This window comes from Carcharhinus amblyrhynchos, chromosome 1 (genome assembly GCF_965287045.1).
Source record: "Carcharhinus amblyrhynchos chromosome 1, sCarAmb.v2.hapA, whole genome shotgun sequence".
In the NCBI taxonomy this organism is placed as follows: Eukaryota; Metazoa; Chordata; class Chondrichthyes; order Carcharhiniformes; family Carcharhinidae; genus Carcharhinus; species Carcharhinus amblyrhynchos.
The window spans coordinates 31,157,289-31,178,376 of NC_137324.1; the positions used below are offsets into that span (position 1 = coordinate 31,157,289).

Below are 21,088 nucleotides of genomic sequence, written 5' to 3' on the forward strand. Positions count from 1 at the left end.
GAATCCGTCATCAAGGAGGAAATAGCGAGGCACCTTGAGAGGAATTGCTTGATAGAGCAGCCGCAGCACGTTTTTGTTAAAGGGAAGTTGTGTCTGACAAATTTACTGGAGTTCTATGAGGATGTGTCTAGGGCGGTGGATAGAGGAGAGCCGGTGGATGTGGTCTTTCTTGATTTTCAGAAGGCGTTTGACAAGGTACCTCACAAGAGGTTATTGCAGAAGGTCAGGGGACATGGAGTTGGGGGTAGGGTGTTAGCGTGGATAGAGGATTGGTTGTCAAATAGGAGGCAGAGAGTGGGGGTCAATGGGTGCTATTCGGATTGGCGAATGGTGACTAGTGGAGTGCCCCAGGGGTCGGTGCTGGGGCCTCAGCTATTTACCATTTATATAGATGATCTGGAGGAGGGAACCGAGTGTATGGTGTCGAAATTTGCTGATGACACCAAGATTGGTGGAACAGCAAATTGTGTGGAGGGTCTACAGAAGGATCTAGATAGGCTGGGAGAATGGGCCAGGAAATGGCAAATGGAATTTAATGTTGGCAAGTGCGAGGTGGTCCACTTTGGTAGGAATAATGTTAGGAAGGATTATCACTTACGTGGCAAAAAACTGCAGCAAGCGACGGTGCAGAGGGACCTTGGGGTCCTTGTGCATGAGTCGCAAAAACCCAGCTTGCAGGTGCAGCAGGTGGTCAGGAAGGCAAATGGGATGCTGGCCTTCATAGCGAGGGGGATTGAATATAAAAGTAGGGAGGTCTTGCTGCGGCTGTATAGAGCATTGGTGAGGCCACAGCTGGAGTACAGTGTGCAGTTTTGGGCGCCGTACTTACGCAGGGATATTTTGGCCTTGGAGGGAGTGCAGAGGAGGTTTACTAGGCTGATGCCGGAGTTGAGGGGGTTGAGCTATGAGGAGAGGCTGAATAAACTAGGCTTGTACTCGTTAGAGTTTAGAAGAATGAGGGGAGATCTCATTGAGACGTATAAGATGATGAATGGGATGGATAGGATAGAGGTGGAGAGACTCTTCCCGCTCAAAAAAGACAGTAGGACTAGGGGGCACAGCCTCAAGATAAAGGGGAGGCGGTTTAGAACGGAGTTGAGGAGGAACTTCTTCACTCAAAGGGTGGTGAATCTCTGGAATTCTCTGCCCGTTGAAGTGGTGGAGGCTGCCTCGCTAAATATTTTTAAGAAGCGGGTTGATGGGTTTTTGATAAGAGAAGGGATTAAGGGTTATGGGGAGAGGGCGGGAAAGTGGAACTGAGCCACGACAGATCAGCCATGATCTTATTGAATGGCGGGGCAGGCTCGAAGGGCTAGATGGCCTACTCCTGCTCCTATTTCTTATGTTCTTATGTTCTTAAACTAGGCTTGTACTCGTTAGAGTTTAGAAGAATGAGGGGAGATCTCATTGAGACGTATAAGATGATGAATGGGATGGATAGGATAGAGGTGGAGAGACTCTTCCCGCTCAGAAAGGATAGTAGGACTAGGGGGCACAGCCTCAAGATAAAGGGGGGGCAGTTTAGAACGGAGTTGAGGAGGAACTTCTTCACTCAAAGGGTGGTGAATCTCTGGAATTCTCTGCCCGTTGAAGTGGTGGAGGCTACCTCGCTAAATATTTTTAAGACGCGGGTTGATGGGTTTTTGATAAGAGAGGGGATTAAGGGTTATGGGGAGAGGGCGGGAATGTGGAACTGAGCCACAACAGATCAGCCATGATCTTATTGAATGGCGGGGCAGGCTCGAAGGGCTAGATGGCCTACTCCTGCTCCTATTTCATATGTTCTTATGTTCTTATCAGCTTTGCTCCACATATGGTATCTGGGATTAGCTCTGTTGCATATCGAGTTTCATGAAGACAAATCATTCTTGTATCATGAGATGTCTAGAATTTGTCTAGAATGATAGTTTTGTTGACCTTAACTCTTAATTATGCCACTGTTACATTGTGCAGTGACTAAGTTTGATATCCATGGTGATGAGTTGACTCACACAATTATACCATCTGCTTCTAGTCATTTCACAGCAACTTCATTGCAGTGTGAATGTATACTTACTTGTGACTAATAAATAAACTTTATTTCAGTTCCTGTGACACTTCAGCACAGATTGTAAAAGCCAACAGTCTCAAATTTTGCAAAGCTGGTGGGATTAATATGCCAATGCAGGTGGCATGATTTTACTCCTTTATCTCTACAAAACCCAGTAAATAAGGAAGACTACCATCATGTGTAGTCTGTGTTGTTGACATTAGTGTGTACTTCAGTGGTGACTTCAAGTGTGATGACAAGCCTATCAAACAGGTTTACTCCCATAAATATTCCCACTTTTAGCTACATAGAATGTGTGGAGTGACGTATCTGTGGCATACCAAACCATGATTGTTCCCAAAACCAAAATAATTGAATATTTGTAAAACTGAAGAGTGTGTCGCAGTAATGAAAGTTGCGAAAAATAACTATGGTGTTTGTTGCTCAAAATAAAAATTTTTGTGCTAACATTGACAAAAAGTGACATTGAGATACCCCCCCCCCGGTGTTTTAAAGTTTATTTATTAGCGTCACAAGTAGGCTTACATTAACACTACAATGAGGTTACTGTAAAAATTCCCTAGTTGCCACACCCCATCACCTGTTCAGGTACACTGAGGGAGAGTTTAGCATGGCCAGTGCACCTAACCAGCATGTCTTTTGGACTGTGGGAGGGAATCGGAGCACTGTGGGAGGAAACCCATGCAGCCATGGGGAGAATGTGCAGACTCCACACATTGACCCCAAGCCAGGAATTGAACCCACATCTCTGGCACTGTGAGACAGCAGTGCCAGCCCATGGTGCCCTCATGCCGTCCCTATCTGTAGAAACTGCCATACCTTATTCTCGGGAAATAACAGTGGATCCAGCACTGATCCCTGAGGCACATCACTGGTCATAGGCCTCCAGTTTGAAAAACGATCCTCTACAACCACCCTCTGGCTTCTGTCATCAAGCCAATTTTGTATCTATTTAGCTACCTCACCCTGGATCCCATGAGATTTAACCTTATGCAACAACCTACTATGTGGTACCTTGTCAAAGGCCTTGTCCATGTAGACAACATCAATTGTACTGCCCTCATTTATCTTCTGAGTTACCCCCTCAAAAAACTCAATCAAACTTGTGAGACATTATTTTCCACTCACAAAGCCATGCAGACTGTCCCTAATCAGTCCTTGCATCTCTAAATGCCTGTAGATCCTATCTCTCAAAATACCTTCCAACAACTTACCCACCACAGATGCAAGGCTCACTGGCCTGTAGTTCTCAAGCTTTTCCCTGTAGTCCTTTTTAAACAAAGGCACAACATTTGCCACCCTCCAATCTTTAGGCAACTCACCTGTGACTATCAATGATTCAAATATCTCTGCTAGGGAACCCGCAATTTTCTCACTAGCTTCCCACAATGTCCTAGGATACACTTAATCAGCTCCCGGAAATTTATCCCCCTTGATGCACTTTAAGACTTCCAGCACCTCCTTCTCTGTAATATGTACAGTCCTCAAGACATCACTATTTATTTCTCCAAGTTCCCTAACATCCATGCTTTTCTCAGCAGTAAATAGTGATGAGAAATATTCATTTAGGATCTCACCCATCTCTTGCAGATCTGCACATCAATGACTTTGTTGATCGTTAAGAGGCCCTACTCTCTCCCTTTATATATTTGTTGAAGCTCTTTGGATTCTCCTTTTCCTTATCTGCCAAAACAATCTCGTGTCCCTTTTTGCTCTCCTGATTTCTCTCTTAATGCTACTCTTACACCCCCTATATTCTTCAAGGGATTCACTTGATCCCAGCTGCCTATGCATGTCATGTGCCCCCTTCTTCTTGACCAGGGCCTCAATATCCCCAGTCATCCAGTTCCCTACTTCTGCCAGCCTTGCCCTTCACTCTAAGAGGAATATGCTTACCCTGAATCCTGGTTAACATACTTCTGGAAGCCTCCCACTTACTAGACGTCCCTTTGCCTTCCCACAGACTCCCCCAATTAACTTTTGAAAGTCCGTGCCTGATACCATCAAAATTGGCCTTGCCCCAATTTAGAATTTTCCCTTTTGGACCAGACTAACATTCTCCATTGCTAAATTAAAACTAATAGAATTACGGTCACTGGTCCCAAAGTGATCCCTTACTAACACTTCCATCACCTGCCCTACTTTATTTCCCAAGAGGAGGTCAAGTTTTGCCCCCTCTCTAGTCAAGCTATCCACATAGTGAATGAGAAATTCCTCCTGAATACACTCAACAAATTTCTCTCCATCCAACCTTCTAATACTATAGCTGTCTCAGTCAATGTTGGGAAAGCTAAAATCCCTGACTATTACCACCCTATTTTTCTTGGAACTATCTGTAATCTCCTTACATATTTGCTCCTCAATTTCCAGCTGACTATTTGGGGGCCTATAGTACAACCCTATCAAAGTGATTTCCTCCTTCTTATTTCTCAGTTTTACCCACATAGACTCAGTGGCTGAACGCTTGGGATATTTCCCCCAGTTGATCCAAACCAGCACATTTGGAAGGTTAAAATTCCCAAAAACATCTTTTTAAAATCTCTGGATCATGTATGGTTTTTTTATGCAGCTTTGTCAATGTGTTTAACCCTTTTTTAAATCTGTGCATTTAAACCTCCCAAGTCACTCTTTTCCTCTTAGCATGTAGTTATTCATATATCCTTGCCTTATTCTTTCATTAGATTTCACCTGAATATTTCTCCTTAATCTGCTAATTTATTCATGTGCTCCTCAAGTCATTTATAGCCTTCTGCACATTTACTATGCTGATTACTTTTTATGTTGTATCTTACTTGTGCCCAAATGTAAATCAGAAATGCTCTTCTTAATATATCCTTTCCGGTCCTTTTGTTTTTGTTTCACATTTCCAGTACTTTGCACTTGTATCTGCACACATGAATATTGGACTTATTCTGAAAGAAGTGCTTATTTGTGGCAGGAAGATGGAAACTCTTGCACAAATTCAGAGCAGGAGAAATTAAGAACAAGACGAAAAGATATTAAGGAGCATAAGGAGAGTGACAGGCAGAGAAATCAAGGGCTGAAATCAGATAGGGACCAAGTAAAAAATAGTAGGAAAGGGAAAAGAAATGTTAAAAGTGCTCACCTAAAGGTTTTGTACCTGAATGCTCAGAACATTCAAATCAAAATGGATAAATTATTTGCACAGATACTTGTAAAGGGGTATGATATAGTTGGCATTACGGAGACATGGCTCCAAGGTGATCAAGGATGGGAACTAAACACTGAGGGCTGTTCAGTATTTAGGAAGGACAGACAGAAAGGAAAAGGTGGTGGATTTGCATTGTTGATTAAAGGTGATATTGATATATTTTCGAGGAAAGATATTAGCATGGATGATGTGAAATCTGTTTGGATGGAGTTAAGGAACAGCAAGGAGTGAAAAAACATTGGTGGAGGTGGTATACAGACCATAAAACTGTAGAGGTAATGTTGGGAAAACCATTAGACGGGAAATCAGAGATCTATGTGTTAAAGGAACATCTGTGATTACAGGCAACTTTAATTTCCATATAGATTGAAAGTTAAAATAGTCACAGCACAATAGAGGAGGAATTTCTGGAGTGTGTACGGGTTGGTTTTCTAGAGCAATATGTTGAGGAACCATCACAAGAGCAGGCCATCTTTGACTGGTGTGCAATGAGAAAGGATTAGTTGTGACAGAACCCTTGGGGACGAGTGACCATAATATAGTAGAGTCCTTTGTCAAGATGGATGGTGACATGGTTGATTCTGAAACCAGGGTCCTGAATCTCAATAAAGATAACTATGATGGTATGAGGCATGAATTGGCCATGATGGACTGGGAAACATTATTGAAAAGAAAGACAGTGGACAGGCAATGGCAAGCATTTAAAGAATGAATAGGTGAACTCCAAAAGCTGTTTGTTCCTGTTGGCACAAGAGTAGTAAGGGAATTGTGACCAAATAATGGCTTACAAGATAAATTAGAGATGGTATCATTTCAAGGAAGAAGTATACAAATTGGCAAGAAAAAGCAAAAGGCCTGAGGATTGGGAGCAGTTTAAAATTCAGCAAAGGAAAACCATGGGATTGATTAAGAAGGGGAAAATAGAGTATGAAAGTAAGCGAGCAGGGAACATGAAAACTGACTGTAAAAGTTTCCATAAATATGTAAAGAAAAAAGGATTGACAAAAATGAATGTAGGCCCCTTACAGTCAGAAGCAGGAGACTTCATAACAGGAAATATAGAAATGGCTAAGGAATTAAATTTGTACTTTGCTTCAGTCTTCAGAAAGGAAGACATGAATAATATACCTGAAATGCTGAGAGAAACATGTTTTAGTGAGGAGCTGAATTAAATCAGCATTTGTAGAGAAATGGTTTTGGGGAAATTGATGGGGTTAAAGGTAGATAAATCCCTAAGTCCTGATAATCTTCATCCCAGGGTACTTAAGAAAGTGGCCCTGGAAATAGTAGATCCATTAGCTGTTACGTTCCAAAATTCTTAGACTCTGGAATAGTTCCCACAGATTGGAGGATAGCTAATGTAACCCACTATTCATAAAGGGAGGTAGAGAGAAAACAGGAGATTATATACCAGTGAGCCTAACATCAGTACTGGGGAAGTTGCTAGAGTCTATTATCAAGGATTTCATAAGTCGGCATTTGGAAGACAGTGGTATAATCAGATAAAATCAACATGGATTTACAAAAAGGAAATCATACTTGATGAAGCTACTGGAATTTTTTGAGGATGTAACTTGTAGAGTATACCAAGCAGAACCAGTGAATGTAGTTTATTTAAACTATCAGAAGGCTGCTATATAAAGTTAAAGTACATGGGATTGCAGATCTTCAGGTGGTTAGCAGTTACAAAGCAAAGAGTTGGCATAAATGGGTCTTTTTCAGATTGGCAGTCAGTGACTAGTGGGGCTCTGCAGAGATCTGTGCTAGGACCCCCACTGTTCAAATATATTCATGATTTGGAAGAGGGAACTGAATGCATGATCTCCAGATTTGCAGATGAAACAAAGTTGGGTGGGAGGGTGAGCTGTGAGAAGGATGCAGAGCTGCTTCAGCGTGATTAGGACAGGCTGAGTGTGTGGACACGTGCATGGCAGATGCAGATAATGCGGATAAATGTGAGGTTATCCCCTTTGGTAACAATAATAGGAAGACAGATGTCTGCGTGGGTTTCCTCCACGTGCTCCAGTTTCCTCCCACAGTCCAGAGATGTGCATGTTAGGTTGATTGGCCAGGCTAAATTGACCCTAGTTTCAGGGAGATTAGCAGAGTAAATGTGTCAAATTACGGGAATAGGGCCTGGGTGGGATTGTGGTCAGTACAGACTTGATGGGTCGAATGGCCTCCTTCTGTACTGTTGGGATTCTATGGATTCTGTGAGAAGCCAGTTGGATATGAGAGGAGATTTGGAATGCAAAGGAGATGTCAGACTAATTTTTTTCCTTTCTTTTCATGAGAATGGGCAAAGATTTTCCGAATTATTCTTCAAAATATAGGAATCCTGATATTAGGAATAAAAACTCATCATAGTTCACCACTTTAACATCAGAATTAGCAGAGAAAAACATACAGGAACTGCTGCTTCAGGAGTAGAAGTACACATTTTCTACAGAGCAAGGGAGTGGGGGGAAACCAACAGAGTAATCATGTTAAAACAATACATCATTGCTTAAACAAAAGTCTATTTAAAATGACCCAAATGGAGACAAATTATCAATCTGTGTGACTCAGTGTTTAGAAATTGTTCTGTCTGTGGTAGAACTCCCCTGATGACTCAGTAGGTAAACAAACAGTTTTGTACTGACGCAGACAGACTAGGATGGTCCCAGTTCTGATCCCTAATCTGTGGTGAGTTCACTAATTTCAACCGCATTGGCAGTAGGGTGCGATAATGCATCCTCCAAAATGAGGAGGGGCAAGGTCAGACACAGCTTCTGCTCCTAATTATCAGTGAGAAGTCTGACAATACCAGGTTAAAGTCCAACAGGTTTATTTGGTAGCACAAGCTTTTGGAACCATTCCAACCATTATCTTGTAAATTGAATCTGTGTTTGTGTATGCCTTGTTTTTGAACACAACTCCTCAGTCACCTGAAGAAGGAGCAACGTTTCAAAAGCTTGTGCTATCAAATAAACCTATTGGACTTTAACCTGGTGTTGTGAGACTTCTTACTATGCTTACCCCAGTCCAATACCGTCATCTCCACATCCTAATTATATCCAGCAGAGAAATGTATGTGAATGGTGTTGGTTGAGAACAGGACTGATGGCACATTTCCTTTTGTGAATGGAATGAGATTGCTATACAACCTTGGGGTGTATCTTCAGAGAGCCTGATGTTGTCCTCTAACATCAACAATAAAGATTTGTATTGTGCCTTTAACATGGTAAAACATCCCGAGGCACTTCAGAGGGGGTTGACCATCACATACAGTCACATTCCAGCAGGGGTCTTTGGACAACGACTGAGAAGGGGAATCTGGCTGACATTTTGTTGACAACTATTGTAACACCTGAAATGCACCCAAGCTAGCATCAACCAATTTGGCACAGCCTGGATGGAGAACCAGAGGTCTTCTTTGTGGAACAGTACCATACAAAGGAATATATTCATCCTCTGAACCAGAAGTGGAAAAAGTATATATTCTATTTAATAAATATTAGCATTGTTGTCCATTCTATTCTAGGATGTTCTAAGTCGTAAAGGAAAATTTTGTGCAGTGCACTTGCATTGAAGGGTATGTGGTCTGTGTGATCTGAAGAGAGTTACAAATAAACTTTATTTAATTAATGCATAATGCTGACAACATAACATCTTTATTTGCAGGAGACAGCAGAGGACTCCAGGAGGAAACAAAGTGCAGCAACAACATGGAGAGCATCAACCGAGCAACACAAAGCATAACCGAGATCACTCGAGACAGTACCAGACTCCAGCGCCTCACGCTGCAGGAAAGCAGGGTCCACCGAACCATGGCTACAGCCAGCAGCGCCGATGGCAGCACAACCAGAGACACTCTCCTAATGACAAGGAATTGAACAGGAATGCCAAAGACAGCAGTAATGTTCAAAGCGAGGATCCCTCGCACAGCCCTGTCCAGATGGCAGGGGAGATGCACAAGCCTACAGATCCGCCCAGTAGCCCAACTCAGCAGAACCTCCAGAACTCTGAAATCAAACGGAAAGATAGCATTTCAGATCGACAGGTGGATCAGCCAAAGGTTAATCTGTTGGAGTCTTCCAAAGATAGACTGAAGAGAAGGCTGAAAGAAAAGGTAACTTTCTTCCCCTTCAACTCTCGCAATGCTCCTAAAAACAAAGCTCACATACTGATGTTTCATCTTTGCTATTATTTTTAAAAACCTTTCACTTAATCAAAAATTAAATCTAAAGAATCAGCTTTTGATTCAATCTTTTTCTTGCTCAAGACCCAAAATAATTTTTATTGTAGCCATAATGAATTAGATCATTCATGTACTGTAGATGTACTTGGAATTTCAAATTGTATTTGACAAAGTTCTTCATGTTAATAGATACCAACTTGTCTGGTTAGATCGAGAATTGATGGATACAGACCAGCTATGATTTCTTTGAAAGGGGGAACAGTTTCCACTGTCTTTTCCACACCTTGTTGCAATGTATGCAATGGCTAGGAAGAGGTAACAAGTGGTATATGATTGGAAGCCATTTTCTATCCATTCCTTTCCACAATATTCATTTTATTTTGTTTTTACAGTATGTGGACATTGTTAGCCAGGCCAATAGTTGTTGCCCATCCCTAATTGCCTTTGAGAAGGTGGTGACAAGCTACCTTTTCGAACCTCTGTAGTCCAAATGGTGTAGGTGTGCCCACAGGGCTGTTAGGGAGGGAGTCCCAGGATCTTGACCAGCAACAGTGAAGGAATGGCGATGAAGTTCTAAGTCAGGGTGGTGTGTAACTTGAAGGAAAACTTCCTGGTGGTGGTGTTCTCATGTACCTGCTGCTCTTAAGTATGCAACAAGTAATATTGTTATGACCAGTTGAGAGGGAGTAAACTGGCTCCCATCTGTTCAACCTCCTTGGTTGGTCACATAAAATTATGGGTTTCTTTTTCATGAGGATATACCTTTTCCAAATCCAATTTTATGTAATTATTAATGCATGAGCAATAAGGAGCTAATCAAACAAGGTTTTCTAGAGTTAAAGAAAGAACAAATTTACCAACCACTAAACCCAGGAGAGAATAACAAAAACACAGAGAACGATTCTCCTGGCCCACCGTGTGCTCTAACTGTGCAATGGGCCAGGAGACATCAATGGAAGCCATTTCGCAGGCCCCCTGCTGGGCACCAAGGCGGCCATTCATCTCCAGGGCCCGGATTTCCAGAGTCATCAGCTCCGCATCGGAAATCGGAATGGGGCTAATTTCCAAATTTAAGTCAGGATTTTAATGTCCTTAATGAGCTGGAACTGAAGCCTCCGGGCCCAGTAGCCTCTCCTCCCCCGCCAGTAGTGGTTCACTCCAGCTCCCCACTAATGGAAAATTGCTGGCCCAACCCTGCTGGAGTGAAGGGAGACCATGGAGGCCCCCAGGAGTCAGGGATAAGTGGGGGGAGGCATTGGACAGTGCCAGCCTGATCCCCCCGGCACTACAGCAAAGCGGCAATCCCTAAGGGAAACTTTGGCACTCCCCTCTGGGCATTGGGTAGTGCCTATGGAGGTAGGGGGGTTGGGAGGATCAGTGGCAGAGGGAAGGAAGGGGCTGATCAGTGCTGAACATTCAGGTGAGGTGGTGGGGGTCTGCTGGGGATTTGGGGTTGGTGGGGGATATCGGGGCTGGCCGGGGAGGCCCGGGAGGCCATTAATTTGGGGGGGGTGTGGTGGGATCGGAGAGGCAGCAATGATGGTTGCGAGGCTGGCCAGTGATCAGGAAACTGGCAGTGCAAGGCTACTGCACATCAATCTCCGCTCTGGCACATGCACAGTGGCCCACTCGGTGCTCTGCTGGTAGCCTCTCCGATGGGAACAGGCCCCACCCCCTGAATTCACACTGAGGCACTCTGCAGTGCACAGCGTTTGGGAGATTCATTTTGAAAATCCCGCTGAAAAACACCAGCGGGAGTATCCCATTTTTACACAAATTTGGCACTTAGAATTTTTTTGGGAGAATCCTGGCCACGATGTCTCTCTCTCACAGACACACACACACACACACACACACACACACACACACACACACACACACACACACACACACACACACACACACACACAGATGTCAGAAATAAGGGAAGTTAAGAGTCCAATAAAAATGTTAAAAGAATTCATGGTTAAGTGTCCTTCAATTTTCCTTGAAGAATACATTTCAAACATCATTGCTGATTTGGACCAGTTGGTATCTTGGGTGCAGTCAGATGTTGCAATTATTATGAGATATTGCAATTATTATGAGATCTATAGGGGTGGCATGGTGACACAGTGGTTAGCAGTGCTGTCTCACAGCTCCAGGGACCCAGGTTTGATTCCCAGCTTGGGTCACTGTCTATGTAGAGTTTATACATTCTATCTGTGTCTGCATGGGTTTCCTGTGGGTGCTTCGGTTTCCTCCCACAGCCCAAAGGTGTGCAGGTTAGGTTGATTAGCCATGCTAAATTGTCCCTTAGTGCCCCAAGATGTGTAGATTAGTGGGGTAAATGTGTGGGGTTCGAGCCTGGGATGGGATTGATGTCAGTGCAAACCCAATAGGCCAAATGTCCTCCTTCTGTTCTGTAGGGTCTTTATGATTCTCTATGATCTCAGTTTGCTTGTAGGTTGCAACCAATTAATACATTTGTTCTAAAAAGAAAGATGAAGACAGCGTAGCTTTTTAGCCTATTTCCTCTGCTGGACATGTTCTTAATACTCCACGTGACACTTGCAGTCTTCCTGCAGTGGCTGCAGACTGACCTGTTATACTTCACACATTCTGTATTTCCAATGGGTTTTGGATGGGTCTGGCTGTGGCAGACATTGTTTCCAAATCCAGCGCATTGCATTATGAAGTCATACATTTTAAATGCATGATGCATTGCGCTGGATTGTTGAATTGTGAGAAATATCCCTCACCACACAATCCCCTGAAGGTGTCTAGTTTGCTTTTTCACCTTCATCTTGTAAGATAGCCTTGCATTTTTACATAGTTTGTTTTGTCTCATTTCAAATTGCAAAATTTCTAATCAGTTGGAAGTTCAAAAACCATATTTTCAAAAATAAAAAGGGGCATAGCCTCACGATAGCATCTAGAGGGAAAATTATTAGAAATATTTTCACTCAGATACTGGAAACTGGAACACCCTACTCGAAAAAGTGATGGAAGATGTTTCCATAAATAATTTAAAAAGGGCATTAGACAGGTATGTGAAGATGAGGAACTGACAAGTTTACAGATTAAAAAGTCGGGGAGCAGTGGAACTAAGGGCAGGAATTTTCAGATGGGGAGGTTTCCAGCCCTACTTCCTGAAAACCTATCCCTACCAATACTGGCTTCCATACAGCCATTTAATGTTCCAATGAGTATTAATTGGTTAGAGTCGGGACCTCTATCCCTCACTTGGAAGCAAGTCCCACTTCAGAGAGCCGCCAGCTCGATTGCTGGCCAGGTGACCCCGCCCCCCAGAAAGCCCAATCGTTGGCCCCTGACCATTCCCGGGCCCAGCCTCAATGTGGAGATTCTTCTTTGAACATCCACTGAAAAAACCAGCGTGAATTACACCAGTTACCACGCGAATTCGACACTTAGAATTTTTCTGGGCAAATTCCACCCACAGTTTATGAAGAAAGGCTCGAGTGACTGGATTGACTTTCAGCAGAGAAGACTGAGGAAAGATGGGATACTTGCCTTGTAAATAATGTTGAAGTAAACAAACCAATTGAATTGAAAAATGAATATGGTGCCAGAAAATTCACAAGCCTTGGCAAGAAACAGAGATGAGAAAACTATCCCCCTCCTACTGCTAAAGAGCAGTGGATCTGCAGAACATGCCGTAAGAAGGTAGTTAAATTTGGGCTAATTTGCATCTTAAAGGGGGACTAGATTGATACCTATTGAGCATTGGGATTGAGGGGTATAAAAATATTAATCTAGTCCTCTTTAAAGATACTAATTAACCCCATTTACCTACCTTCTTAGAGTTAGTATATATATTATATATATATTAATAGCAATGCTTGAAAGAAAAGTAGCAGAAGGAATGTGATGTTTCTCAAATTAAAGGATCAACAGGTAGGAGGGGTGGAGCTCAAGGGTGGATCCCCTAATTAGAATAATCATAGTCTGACATCCTCTTGGTTGAACCCCCAAATTTAGTCCTTTAATCCAGTCATATTTGCCACCGATGTATGGTTTTAAGGGAGTATTTATTGCTGGGGTTCAAAATTTAAAGAATGTATTTTTAGTGGCAAAAGGAGCTCCAATTTAGAATGAATCACGGTTGAGGTAAAACTGCCTGGATTAAATCTAGTGGTAGAATTTTATTCTGGCTTTAACAAGATTTATATCATTCTATCTGTTAATCTGTATTCCTGTTGTCTCAGGTAACTTTAAGTATCAGTATAGGGCACCCCAAAGGCTTTACACTTTTCATTAGGCTATACTTTTGGAACTCTTAGAGGGTTTTCTTGAAGAAGATGGTGGCTGGGCACAATTCAGCATAAGGGAACAAAGTATAAGGAAGTGTGAAATTGGGACATTTCTGCCGTTTCTGTCACTATTTTGTAATAGGTGTAATGAGTTTAAATTGTCAGTAACAGATTTACAGTTATGCTCAACAAAAACTTAGCATTCCTTGAAAAAGCAGGGAACTCATGTTGGATAGAACTTTGTTGAGGACACAGCTGGGGTACTGTGTGCATTTCTGGTTGTCATGTTATCGGAAGGATGTGATTGCACTGGAGGGGATGCAGAGGAGATTCACTAGGATGCTGCCTGGGTTGGAATATTGAAGTTATGAAGAGAGGTTTAACTAGGGATAGGTAATAAATGCTGGCCAGCCAGCCAGCCAGCAACACCCATGTCCCGCAATTGAATACAAGGTTGGATAGGCTTGATTTCTTTTCATTGGAGCAGAGAGAGGTAAGGGGCAACTGATCGAGGTGTACGAGATTAAGAGGGGCATGGTGGATAAGAAGCAGCTGTTCCCCTTAGTTGAAGGGTAAGTCAGAAGGGGACATTAGTTCAAGGTGAGGGGCAGGAGGTTTAAGGGGATGTGAGGAAAACCTTTTTTACCCAGAAGGTGATGAAGGTCTGGAATGTGCTGTCTGGAGAAGGTGGCCAATAAAGTTCTGATAATTCTTTCTGACAAGGACCCGCCAAGATCACAAGAAAAGAGGACTTTAGGCTGCTTCTTTTGGTAACAGCAGGCAGACATCTCTATGACTCTAAAACAGTCAGCAGCTGTTACTGTACACTGTGCATCCCTTATTCTGGTAATATGGCCTTCCCAAGGGGCATGTCAGAGCCTTGCTAATTCCATTAACCTTCAAATCCAGGTGGGCTGAAGTTGGATCAGACATGGTACATCCAAATAGTAATCCAGTAGCACACAGAAAGAAGAATTTTGAACCCATTACCTGTAAATTGGACTTTTTGTTTGAATAAATTTAGTATTGCCAATAATTTTAAACATTATAGAAATGTATTTTCAGCTGTCATGCCCACTGAAGGCATGTACTAATCATAACTCCAAATAGAGGTCAAAGAGGTTTACATCATGGAACCAGGCCCTACAGCCCAACTCGTCCATGCCGCCCTTCTTTAAAACCTGTGAACTAATCCCAATTGCCTGCATTTGGTCCATATCCCTCTTTACCCATTTTACCCATGTAACTATCTAAATGTTTTTTAAAAGACAAAACTGTATCCGGCTCTACTACTACCTCTGGCAGCTTGTTCCAGATGCTCACCACCCTTTGTGTGAAAAAATTGCCCCTCTGGACGCATTTGTATCGCTCCCTTCCCACCTTAAACCCTCTAGTTTTAGACATTTGGGAAAAGACATTGACTATCTAGCTGATCTTTGTCCCTCATTATTTTATAGACTTGTATAAGATCATCCCTCAGCCTCCTACGCTCCAGAGAAAAAAGTCCCAGTCTATCCAGCCTCTCCTCATAACTCAATCCATCAAGTCCCGGTAGCATCCTAGTAAATCTTTTCTGCACTCTTTCTAGTTTAGTAATATTCTTTCTATAATAGGGTGACCAGAATTTCACACGGTATTCCAAGTGTGGCCTTACCAATGTCTTGTACAACTTCAACAAGATATTCCAACTCCTGTATGTAATGTTCTGACCGATTAAACCACACACGCCGAATGCTTTCTTCACCACTCTATCCACCTGTGACTCCACTTTCAAGGAGCTATGACCGTGTACCCCTAGATCTCTTTGTTCTGTAACTCTCCCCAACGCATTTCTCTAAATTAAACTCAATCTGCCATTCGTCAGCCCACTGGCCCAATTAATCAAGATCCCATTGTAATTAGAGATAACTTTCTTCACTGTCCATTATGCCACCATTCTTATTGTCATCTACAAACTTACTAACCATGCCTCCTATATTCTCATCCAAATCATTAATATAAATGACAAATAACAGTGGACCCAGCACTGATCCCTGAGGCACATGGCTGGTCACAGGCCTCTAGTTTGAAAAACAACTCCCTACAACCACCCCCTGGTTTCTGTCAAGAACTTATCAATCTTCCTGTGTTCACCCCAGTCCAACGCCAGCATGTCCACATTCTGTCAAGAAGCCAACATGGACTGCCATTCATAGAAAACTTCTGAACCTGTATTTTCCTTTTAAAATGGATGCTCATAAAGTAATTAAGATGGTATCCAAGAGTCAGATTACCCTTTGCAACTTCAACACAGACTGTCTGCAGTCTCCAGCAACTTCTTACTGCATTACCCTTGTTGGGGGACTCCCGTAGAATGGGTGTATCAATATGAATACTCTTGTCAGAATTTACATTTACTATTGTTTGATGATTTACGTAACACACAAGTCCAGACTCCGTGGAGGTGATCTTATGAAAATAATTCTGAGTCCAGAACAAGCGTGAAAGTGGGAGGGTTTCGGATCCGTATTTTCAGCAAGTCCAAATGTTAAATCCTATGCACTCAGTGCATGAAATCTGTTTCTTGTCTGTAGGGGAGGGAGCAGGGCCTCAATTGCCACCGGCTCTACAAGAGAGGCCATCACGTCTGGTCCCCATTGATGGGGAACCACACTTCATCCCCGCCAAGGAGAACTTTCCCGATAGACCAGTCAAATAATTTACATGAGTTACTCGACCTTGTGCCAGAAATGGACACGTCTCGCCAGTAAGATCACGACAGGCGAGAAATGGGGAGCGAACCTGATTTTGTGGCTCTCTCGTGATCTTCATATCTTCCTGAGATGGAATCCTGCAGTAATCCTGACCATTGACTCCACCTATCTGAACTCATCTTAACTAAGATTCAAGAGTGGAAAAGGCTTTTCTTTACTGGCACCCACAGATGTTCTACAACAAGCTGGACACAAGAACTATGAGCTTGTGTCCAGCAGTCAACCATGCAGTCAAGAAGAGGCCTGTCAGCCCATTGTGTCTACACCGACACGCAGGAGACACCGAACTCCCACCGAATGCTACCTACCAGCATTTGGCCCAGAGCTTTGAATGTTATGATATACCAATTATTCTTCCAGGTACTTTATAAAAGATGTGAGACAACCCGCCTACACCACCCTCCCAGACCATCAGCACCCTCTGGGGTAAAAAAAAATTCCTTCCATTCCCTGCCAACCTCCTGCCCCTCACCTTGAAAACTAGTGAAATACTATTAACTTTTAAAGGGATACTATTCTCTTTAACTGTATTTATTTTCTTGAGAGGATATTAATGTGTAAGTCCTGAGTGAGTGACACAACATTTAGACTTTCGGGTGAATGCAGGGATAAATAATCCTCTTTATTTAAACCCACAAAAGTTTACTATTATTAATTATCTTGACTGCACACACTCCAGGGTCTAAGAAGCTCACTCTTCTTCTCCAAAAACAACACTGATTACAGAAAGTAAGAGAAAGGGTACAAGGGCTTTTGGTTCTCCCCTGACCCTGTCCGTAACAGTGACATTTAAGTATAGCACACAACAGAACTATGAAATGCATGCAGAAACACATTCCTTCCACAGAAAGTGTTCATAGCAGGATATATTTAGTCAAAATTAGATGAGTGGGTTTGAAAGAAGAAGCTATAATAACTGTACTGTTGCCTTTTTAAGCACAATATTTTGATCCAAGGTTTCAGTAATTAGTACCAGTAAATAGCAGTATCTTTGCACTGTGAAATATTATTAGTGTTTGCTCCTTCTTTGCGTTTAAGGGGCTGCAGCGGGGAATAAGGGAATGATGTCCATATAGTTATAACTTCATCTGAAGGTGACATCCGCCTGCATTGACACCATGGGCAGAATTTTCTGCTCCCACCAGTAATGGGAATCATGGTCGATGGGGGCACTTAATTTGGGAGGAAGCAAAAAAATCTGTTTTGCAACAGTAGGATGGCGGTTGGAATTTTGTTCTGACTTTTGAGGCAGATTGAGGGGGGTTGAACTTCTAGTGAGGAGAAGGAGGGTCAGTCACCGGTTGCCACAGGGAGATGAGGAACCACAAGGAGCTGAACACCAAGAGGCAGTAGGGCCTCAAAAAAAATCAAGATGCTGATGAATATGGAGCACTGCAGTGCTGAGCATTGGCCTGACCGTGATTGCATTATTGATAGTGCTCTTATCTAGAGATGAGCAAACAGCAGTGATAAACTGGTATGTCCAAAAAATAACTCAGCAGTACAGCAGAAGAAAGATAGTGCTGATTTCTTTTGTCTACTGCCATCCATCTCCTTAAAACACTCTCCCTTCCCTTCCAACCTAACCTACAAAAATAAAGTGCATTGGGCTCCTGACCTCTTTGTGGCTTACATCTGTTTCGTTGCTGCTTCACCTTTCCTGCTAAGCCAGACCTCCCTCTGCATTAGGAGATAAATGTCATTTCAGGGCTATGTCCCCTTGTGCAATCTCTGAGTTCATCTTCAGATGTGCCTGCTTCCCCTTTGATCCCATTCCTACTGTGCAACATACGTTCCCTTCTTGGTTCCTATGGTTAGCTGACATTATGAATGATTTCCTCTCCTCACGAACTAATACTCTCCTCCACCTTTACAAATAGCCATCATCTGCTACGTCCCCCTAAAACCTAATGCCTTTGACCCCTCAGTGCTTGCAAACCATTACCCCATCTCAAAACTATCTGTCCTTTCCAAAGTTCATGCCCTGTTCTTTTGCTTTCACAGTTTGTGAGCATCACTGGCAGGGTGCACATGTATTGCCCATCCTTGATTGCCCTTGAGAAAGCAGTGGTGAGCCTCCTTCTTGAACTGTTGCATTCCATGTGGTATAGATACATCCACCTTGCTGTTAGGGATGGAGTTCCAGGAAGGAACAGCGATATTCTTCCAAGTCAGGATAGTACGTGGCTTGGAAGGGAATTTGCAGATTGTGGTCTTCCCATGCAACTGCTCTTCTACTCCATCTAGGTGGTAGAAGACACAGTTTTGGAAGGTGCTGGTGCAGGCCTCGTAGCAAGTTGCTACAGTGCATCTTATGGATGGTACACACTGCTGCGGCATGTCAGTGGTAGGGGGAACGAATGTTCAACATGGTGGATGGGATGTCAGTAAAGCAGGTTATTTTGGCCTGGATAATGTTGAGCTTCTTGACTGTTGTTAAGCCCCTATTTGGTTCCTAACCGGCCCCATTCCTTTTTCCAATCTTTATCATTTACATGCCTACAGAAGACTTTTGGATTCGGGTTTATTGATTTGATTTATTATTGTCACATGTATTAACATATAATGAAAAGTATTCATAGAAAAGGAAATGGGAGAGTACAGAATGCAGTGTAGCTAGGGTGTAGAGAAAGAGCAGCTTAATGCGAGGTAAGTCCATTCAAAAATCTGACAGCAACGGGAAAGAAGCCGTTCTTGAGTGACATCAGACCTTTGTATCTTTTTCCCAATGGAAGAAGGCGGAAGGGAGAATATCTGGGGTGAGTGAGGTCCTTAATTATGCTGGCTGCTTTGCCAAGGCAGCAGGGAGTGCAGACAGAGTCAATGGATGAGAGGCTGGTTTGCGTGATGGATTGGCTACATTCACAATTTTTTGTAGTTCCTTGTGGTCTTGAGCAGAGCAGGAGCCGTACCAAGCTGTGATACAAGCAAAAAGAATGCTCTCTCTGATGTATCTGGAGAAGTTGGTGAGAGTCGTAGCTGACATGCCAAATTTCCTTAATCTTCTGAGAAAGTAGGGGCGTCGGGGGGTTTATGTTAGCTGCCAATCTCTTCTCATATTCTGTCTTTGCTGCTCTTTTTTTTTCGTTACCACTTGAAACTTTCCCTATTCAGTTTGTTTCTCACTTGTATTATCCATCTAAATTCATCATATTTCCCTATTTTCTGTTTCAGATCACTCTCTTTTTCTTTAGTCATCCAGCAAGTTCTGGCTTTTTTTTCCACCATATCACCTCAGAATCACTGTATAGTTACAGTGCAGATGGATATCATTCGGCCCATCAAAACTCCAGCAAGTTAGTAAAGGGCGGCATGGTAGCACAGTGGTTAGCACTGCTGCTTCACAGCTCCAGGGTCCTGGGTTCGATTCCTGGCTAGGTCACTGTCTGTGTGGAGTTTGCACGTTCTCCTCGTGTCTGCGTGGGTTTCCTCCAGGTGCTCTGGTTTCCTCCCACAGTCCAAAGATGTGTGGGTTAGGTTTATTGGCCACGCTAGGAAATTTCCCCTTGGTGTCCAGGGATGTGTAGGTTAGAGGGATTTGTGGGAATAATATATGGGGGTAGAGCCTGGGTGGGATTGTTGTCGGTGCAGACTCGAAGGGCCTCTTCCTGCACTGTAGGGTTCTATGGTAAAGCACAATTTCCCCTTTAGAAATTCATTCTGGCTCTTCCTAATCAACCCACATTTTTCTATGTCATTATTAATTCAATCCCAAAATAATTGTTTCTAGAAGGTTCCCCATCACCGAAGTTAGACTGACTGTCCTGTAATTTTTGGGTTTATCCTTACAACCTCTTTTTGAACAAGGGCATAAAGTTTGCAGTCTTCTGTCATCTCCCAGTGTCTAGGGAAGACTGAATTTACATTCTCACTTCCTTCAATTTCTTTGGATGAATCTCATCTGGTTCTGGCACCTTGTTAACTTTATGCACCAATAGTCTATTCGATATTTCCTCCTTACGAAATTTGAACCCCTTAGTGGGATTCTGCCATAGGAATTTACCTCAACAGCACCCAAACTATTTCTCTAAAGGCAGCTCATTGTCTCATCACAGTTTTGCCGGTCAATTTTTGACAGTTTGTTTAGGTCTGATGCATTCTTATCCTGTTTGAAACTGGAGTATGGTGTTCAATTCTGGGCAGCACACTTTAAGAAGAATGTGAAGAGTGGGTATAGAAAAGGTTTCCAAGAATGGTTCCACGGATGAGAGAGTTGCATTATGTGGATAGATTGGAGAAGCTGAGGTTGATCTCCTTGAAGAGAAGGTTGAGATGAGGTTTAGTAAAAGGGACTTGACAGGGAGAAACTGCTCCTGATGGGAGAAGGGTTGAGAACCTGAGGGCACAGATTCAAGGTGATTGACAAAAGAACAGTGCAGCACAGGAACAGGCCCTTTGGCCCGCCAAGCCTGCGCCAATAACATTGTCCTACCTGGACCAACCACCTGTATCTTTCTATATCCTGCCTATTCATGTCCCTATCCAAATAAATGTTAAATGGTGCTAATGTATCTGCCTCAACCACTTCATTTGGCAATGTGAAGTAAACATGTTTTGCAGTGAGTGGCTCGGATCTGGAAGGCACTGTCTGAGAGCATGGTGGAGGTAGATTCAATCATGGCTTTCAAAAGGGAATTTAATAAGCACCTGAAGACAAAATAATTACAGGGTTGTGGAGGT

At 42.9% G+C, this 21,088-nt stretch overlaps 1 protein-coding gene across 4 annotated transcripts in view; it reads left to right on the plus strand.

Moving 5' to 3' along the window:
* The window catches only part of ctif (CBP80/20-dependent translation initiation factor), a 263,224-nt gene that overhangs the window by 195,390 nt on the left and 46,746 nt on the right, over positions 1-21,088 (plus strand). For all 4 annotated transcript variants that reach the window (XM_080206055.1, XM_080206007.1, XM_080206130.1 and 1 more), the window contains one exon: positions 8,886-9,333. In XM_080206055.1, the coding sequence (XP_080062181.1) occupies positions 8,886-9,333 (448 nt within the window). The remainder of the gene's footprint in view (positions 1-8,885; positions 9,334-21,088) is intronic.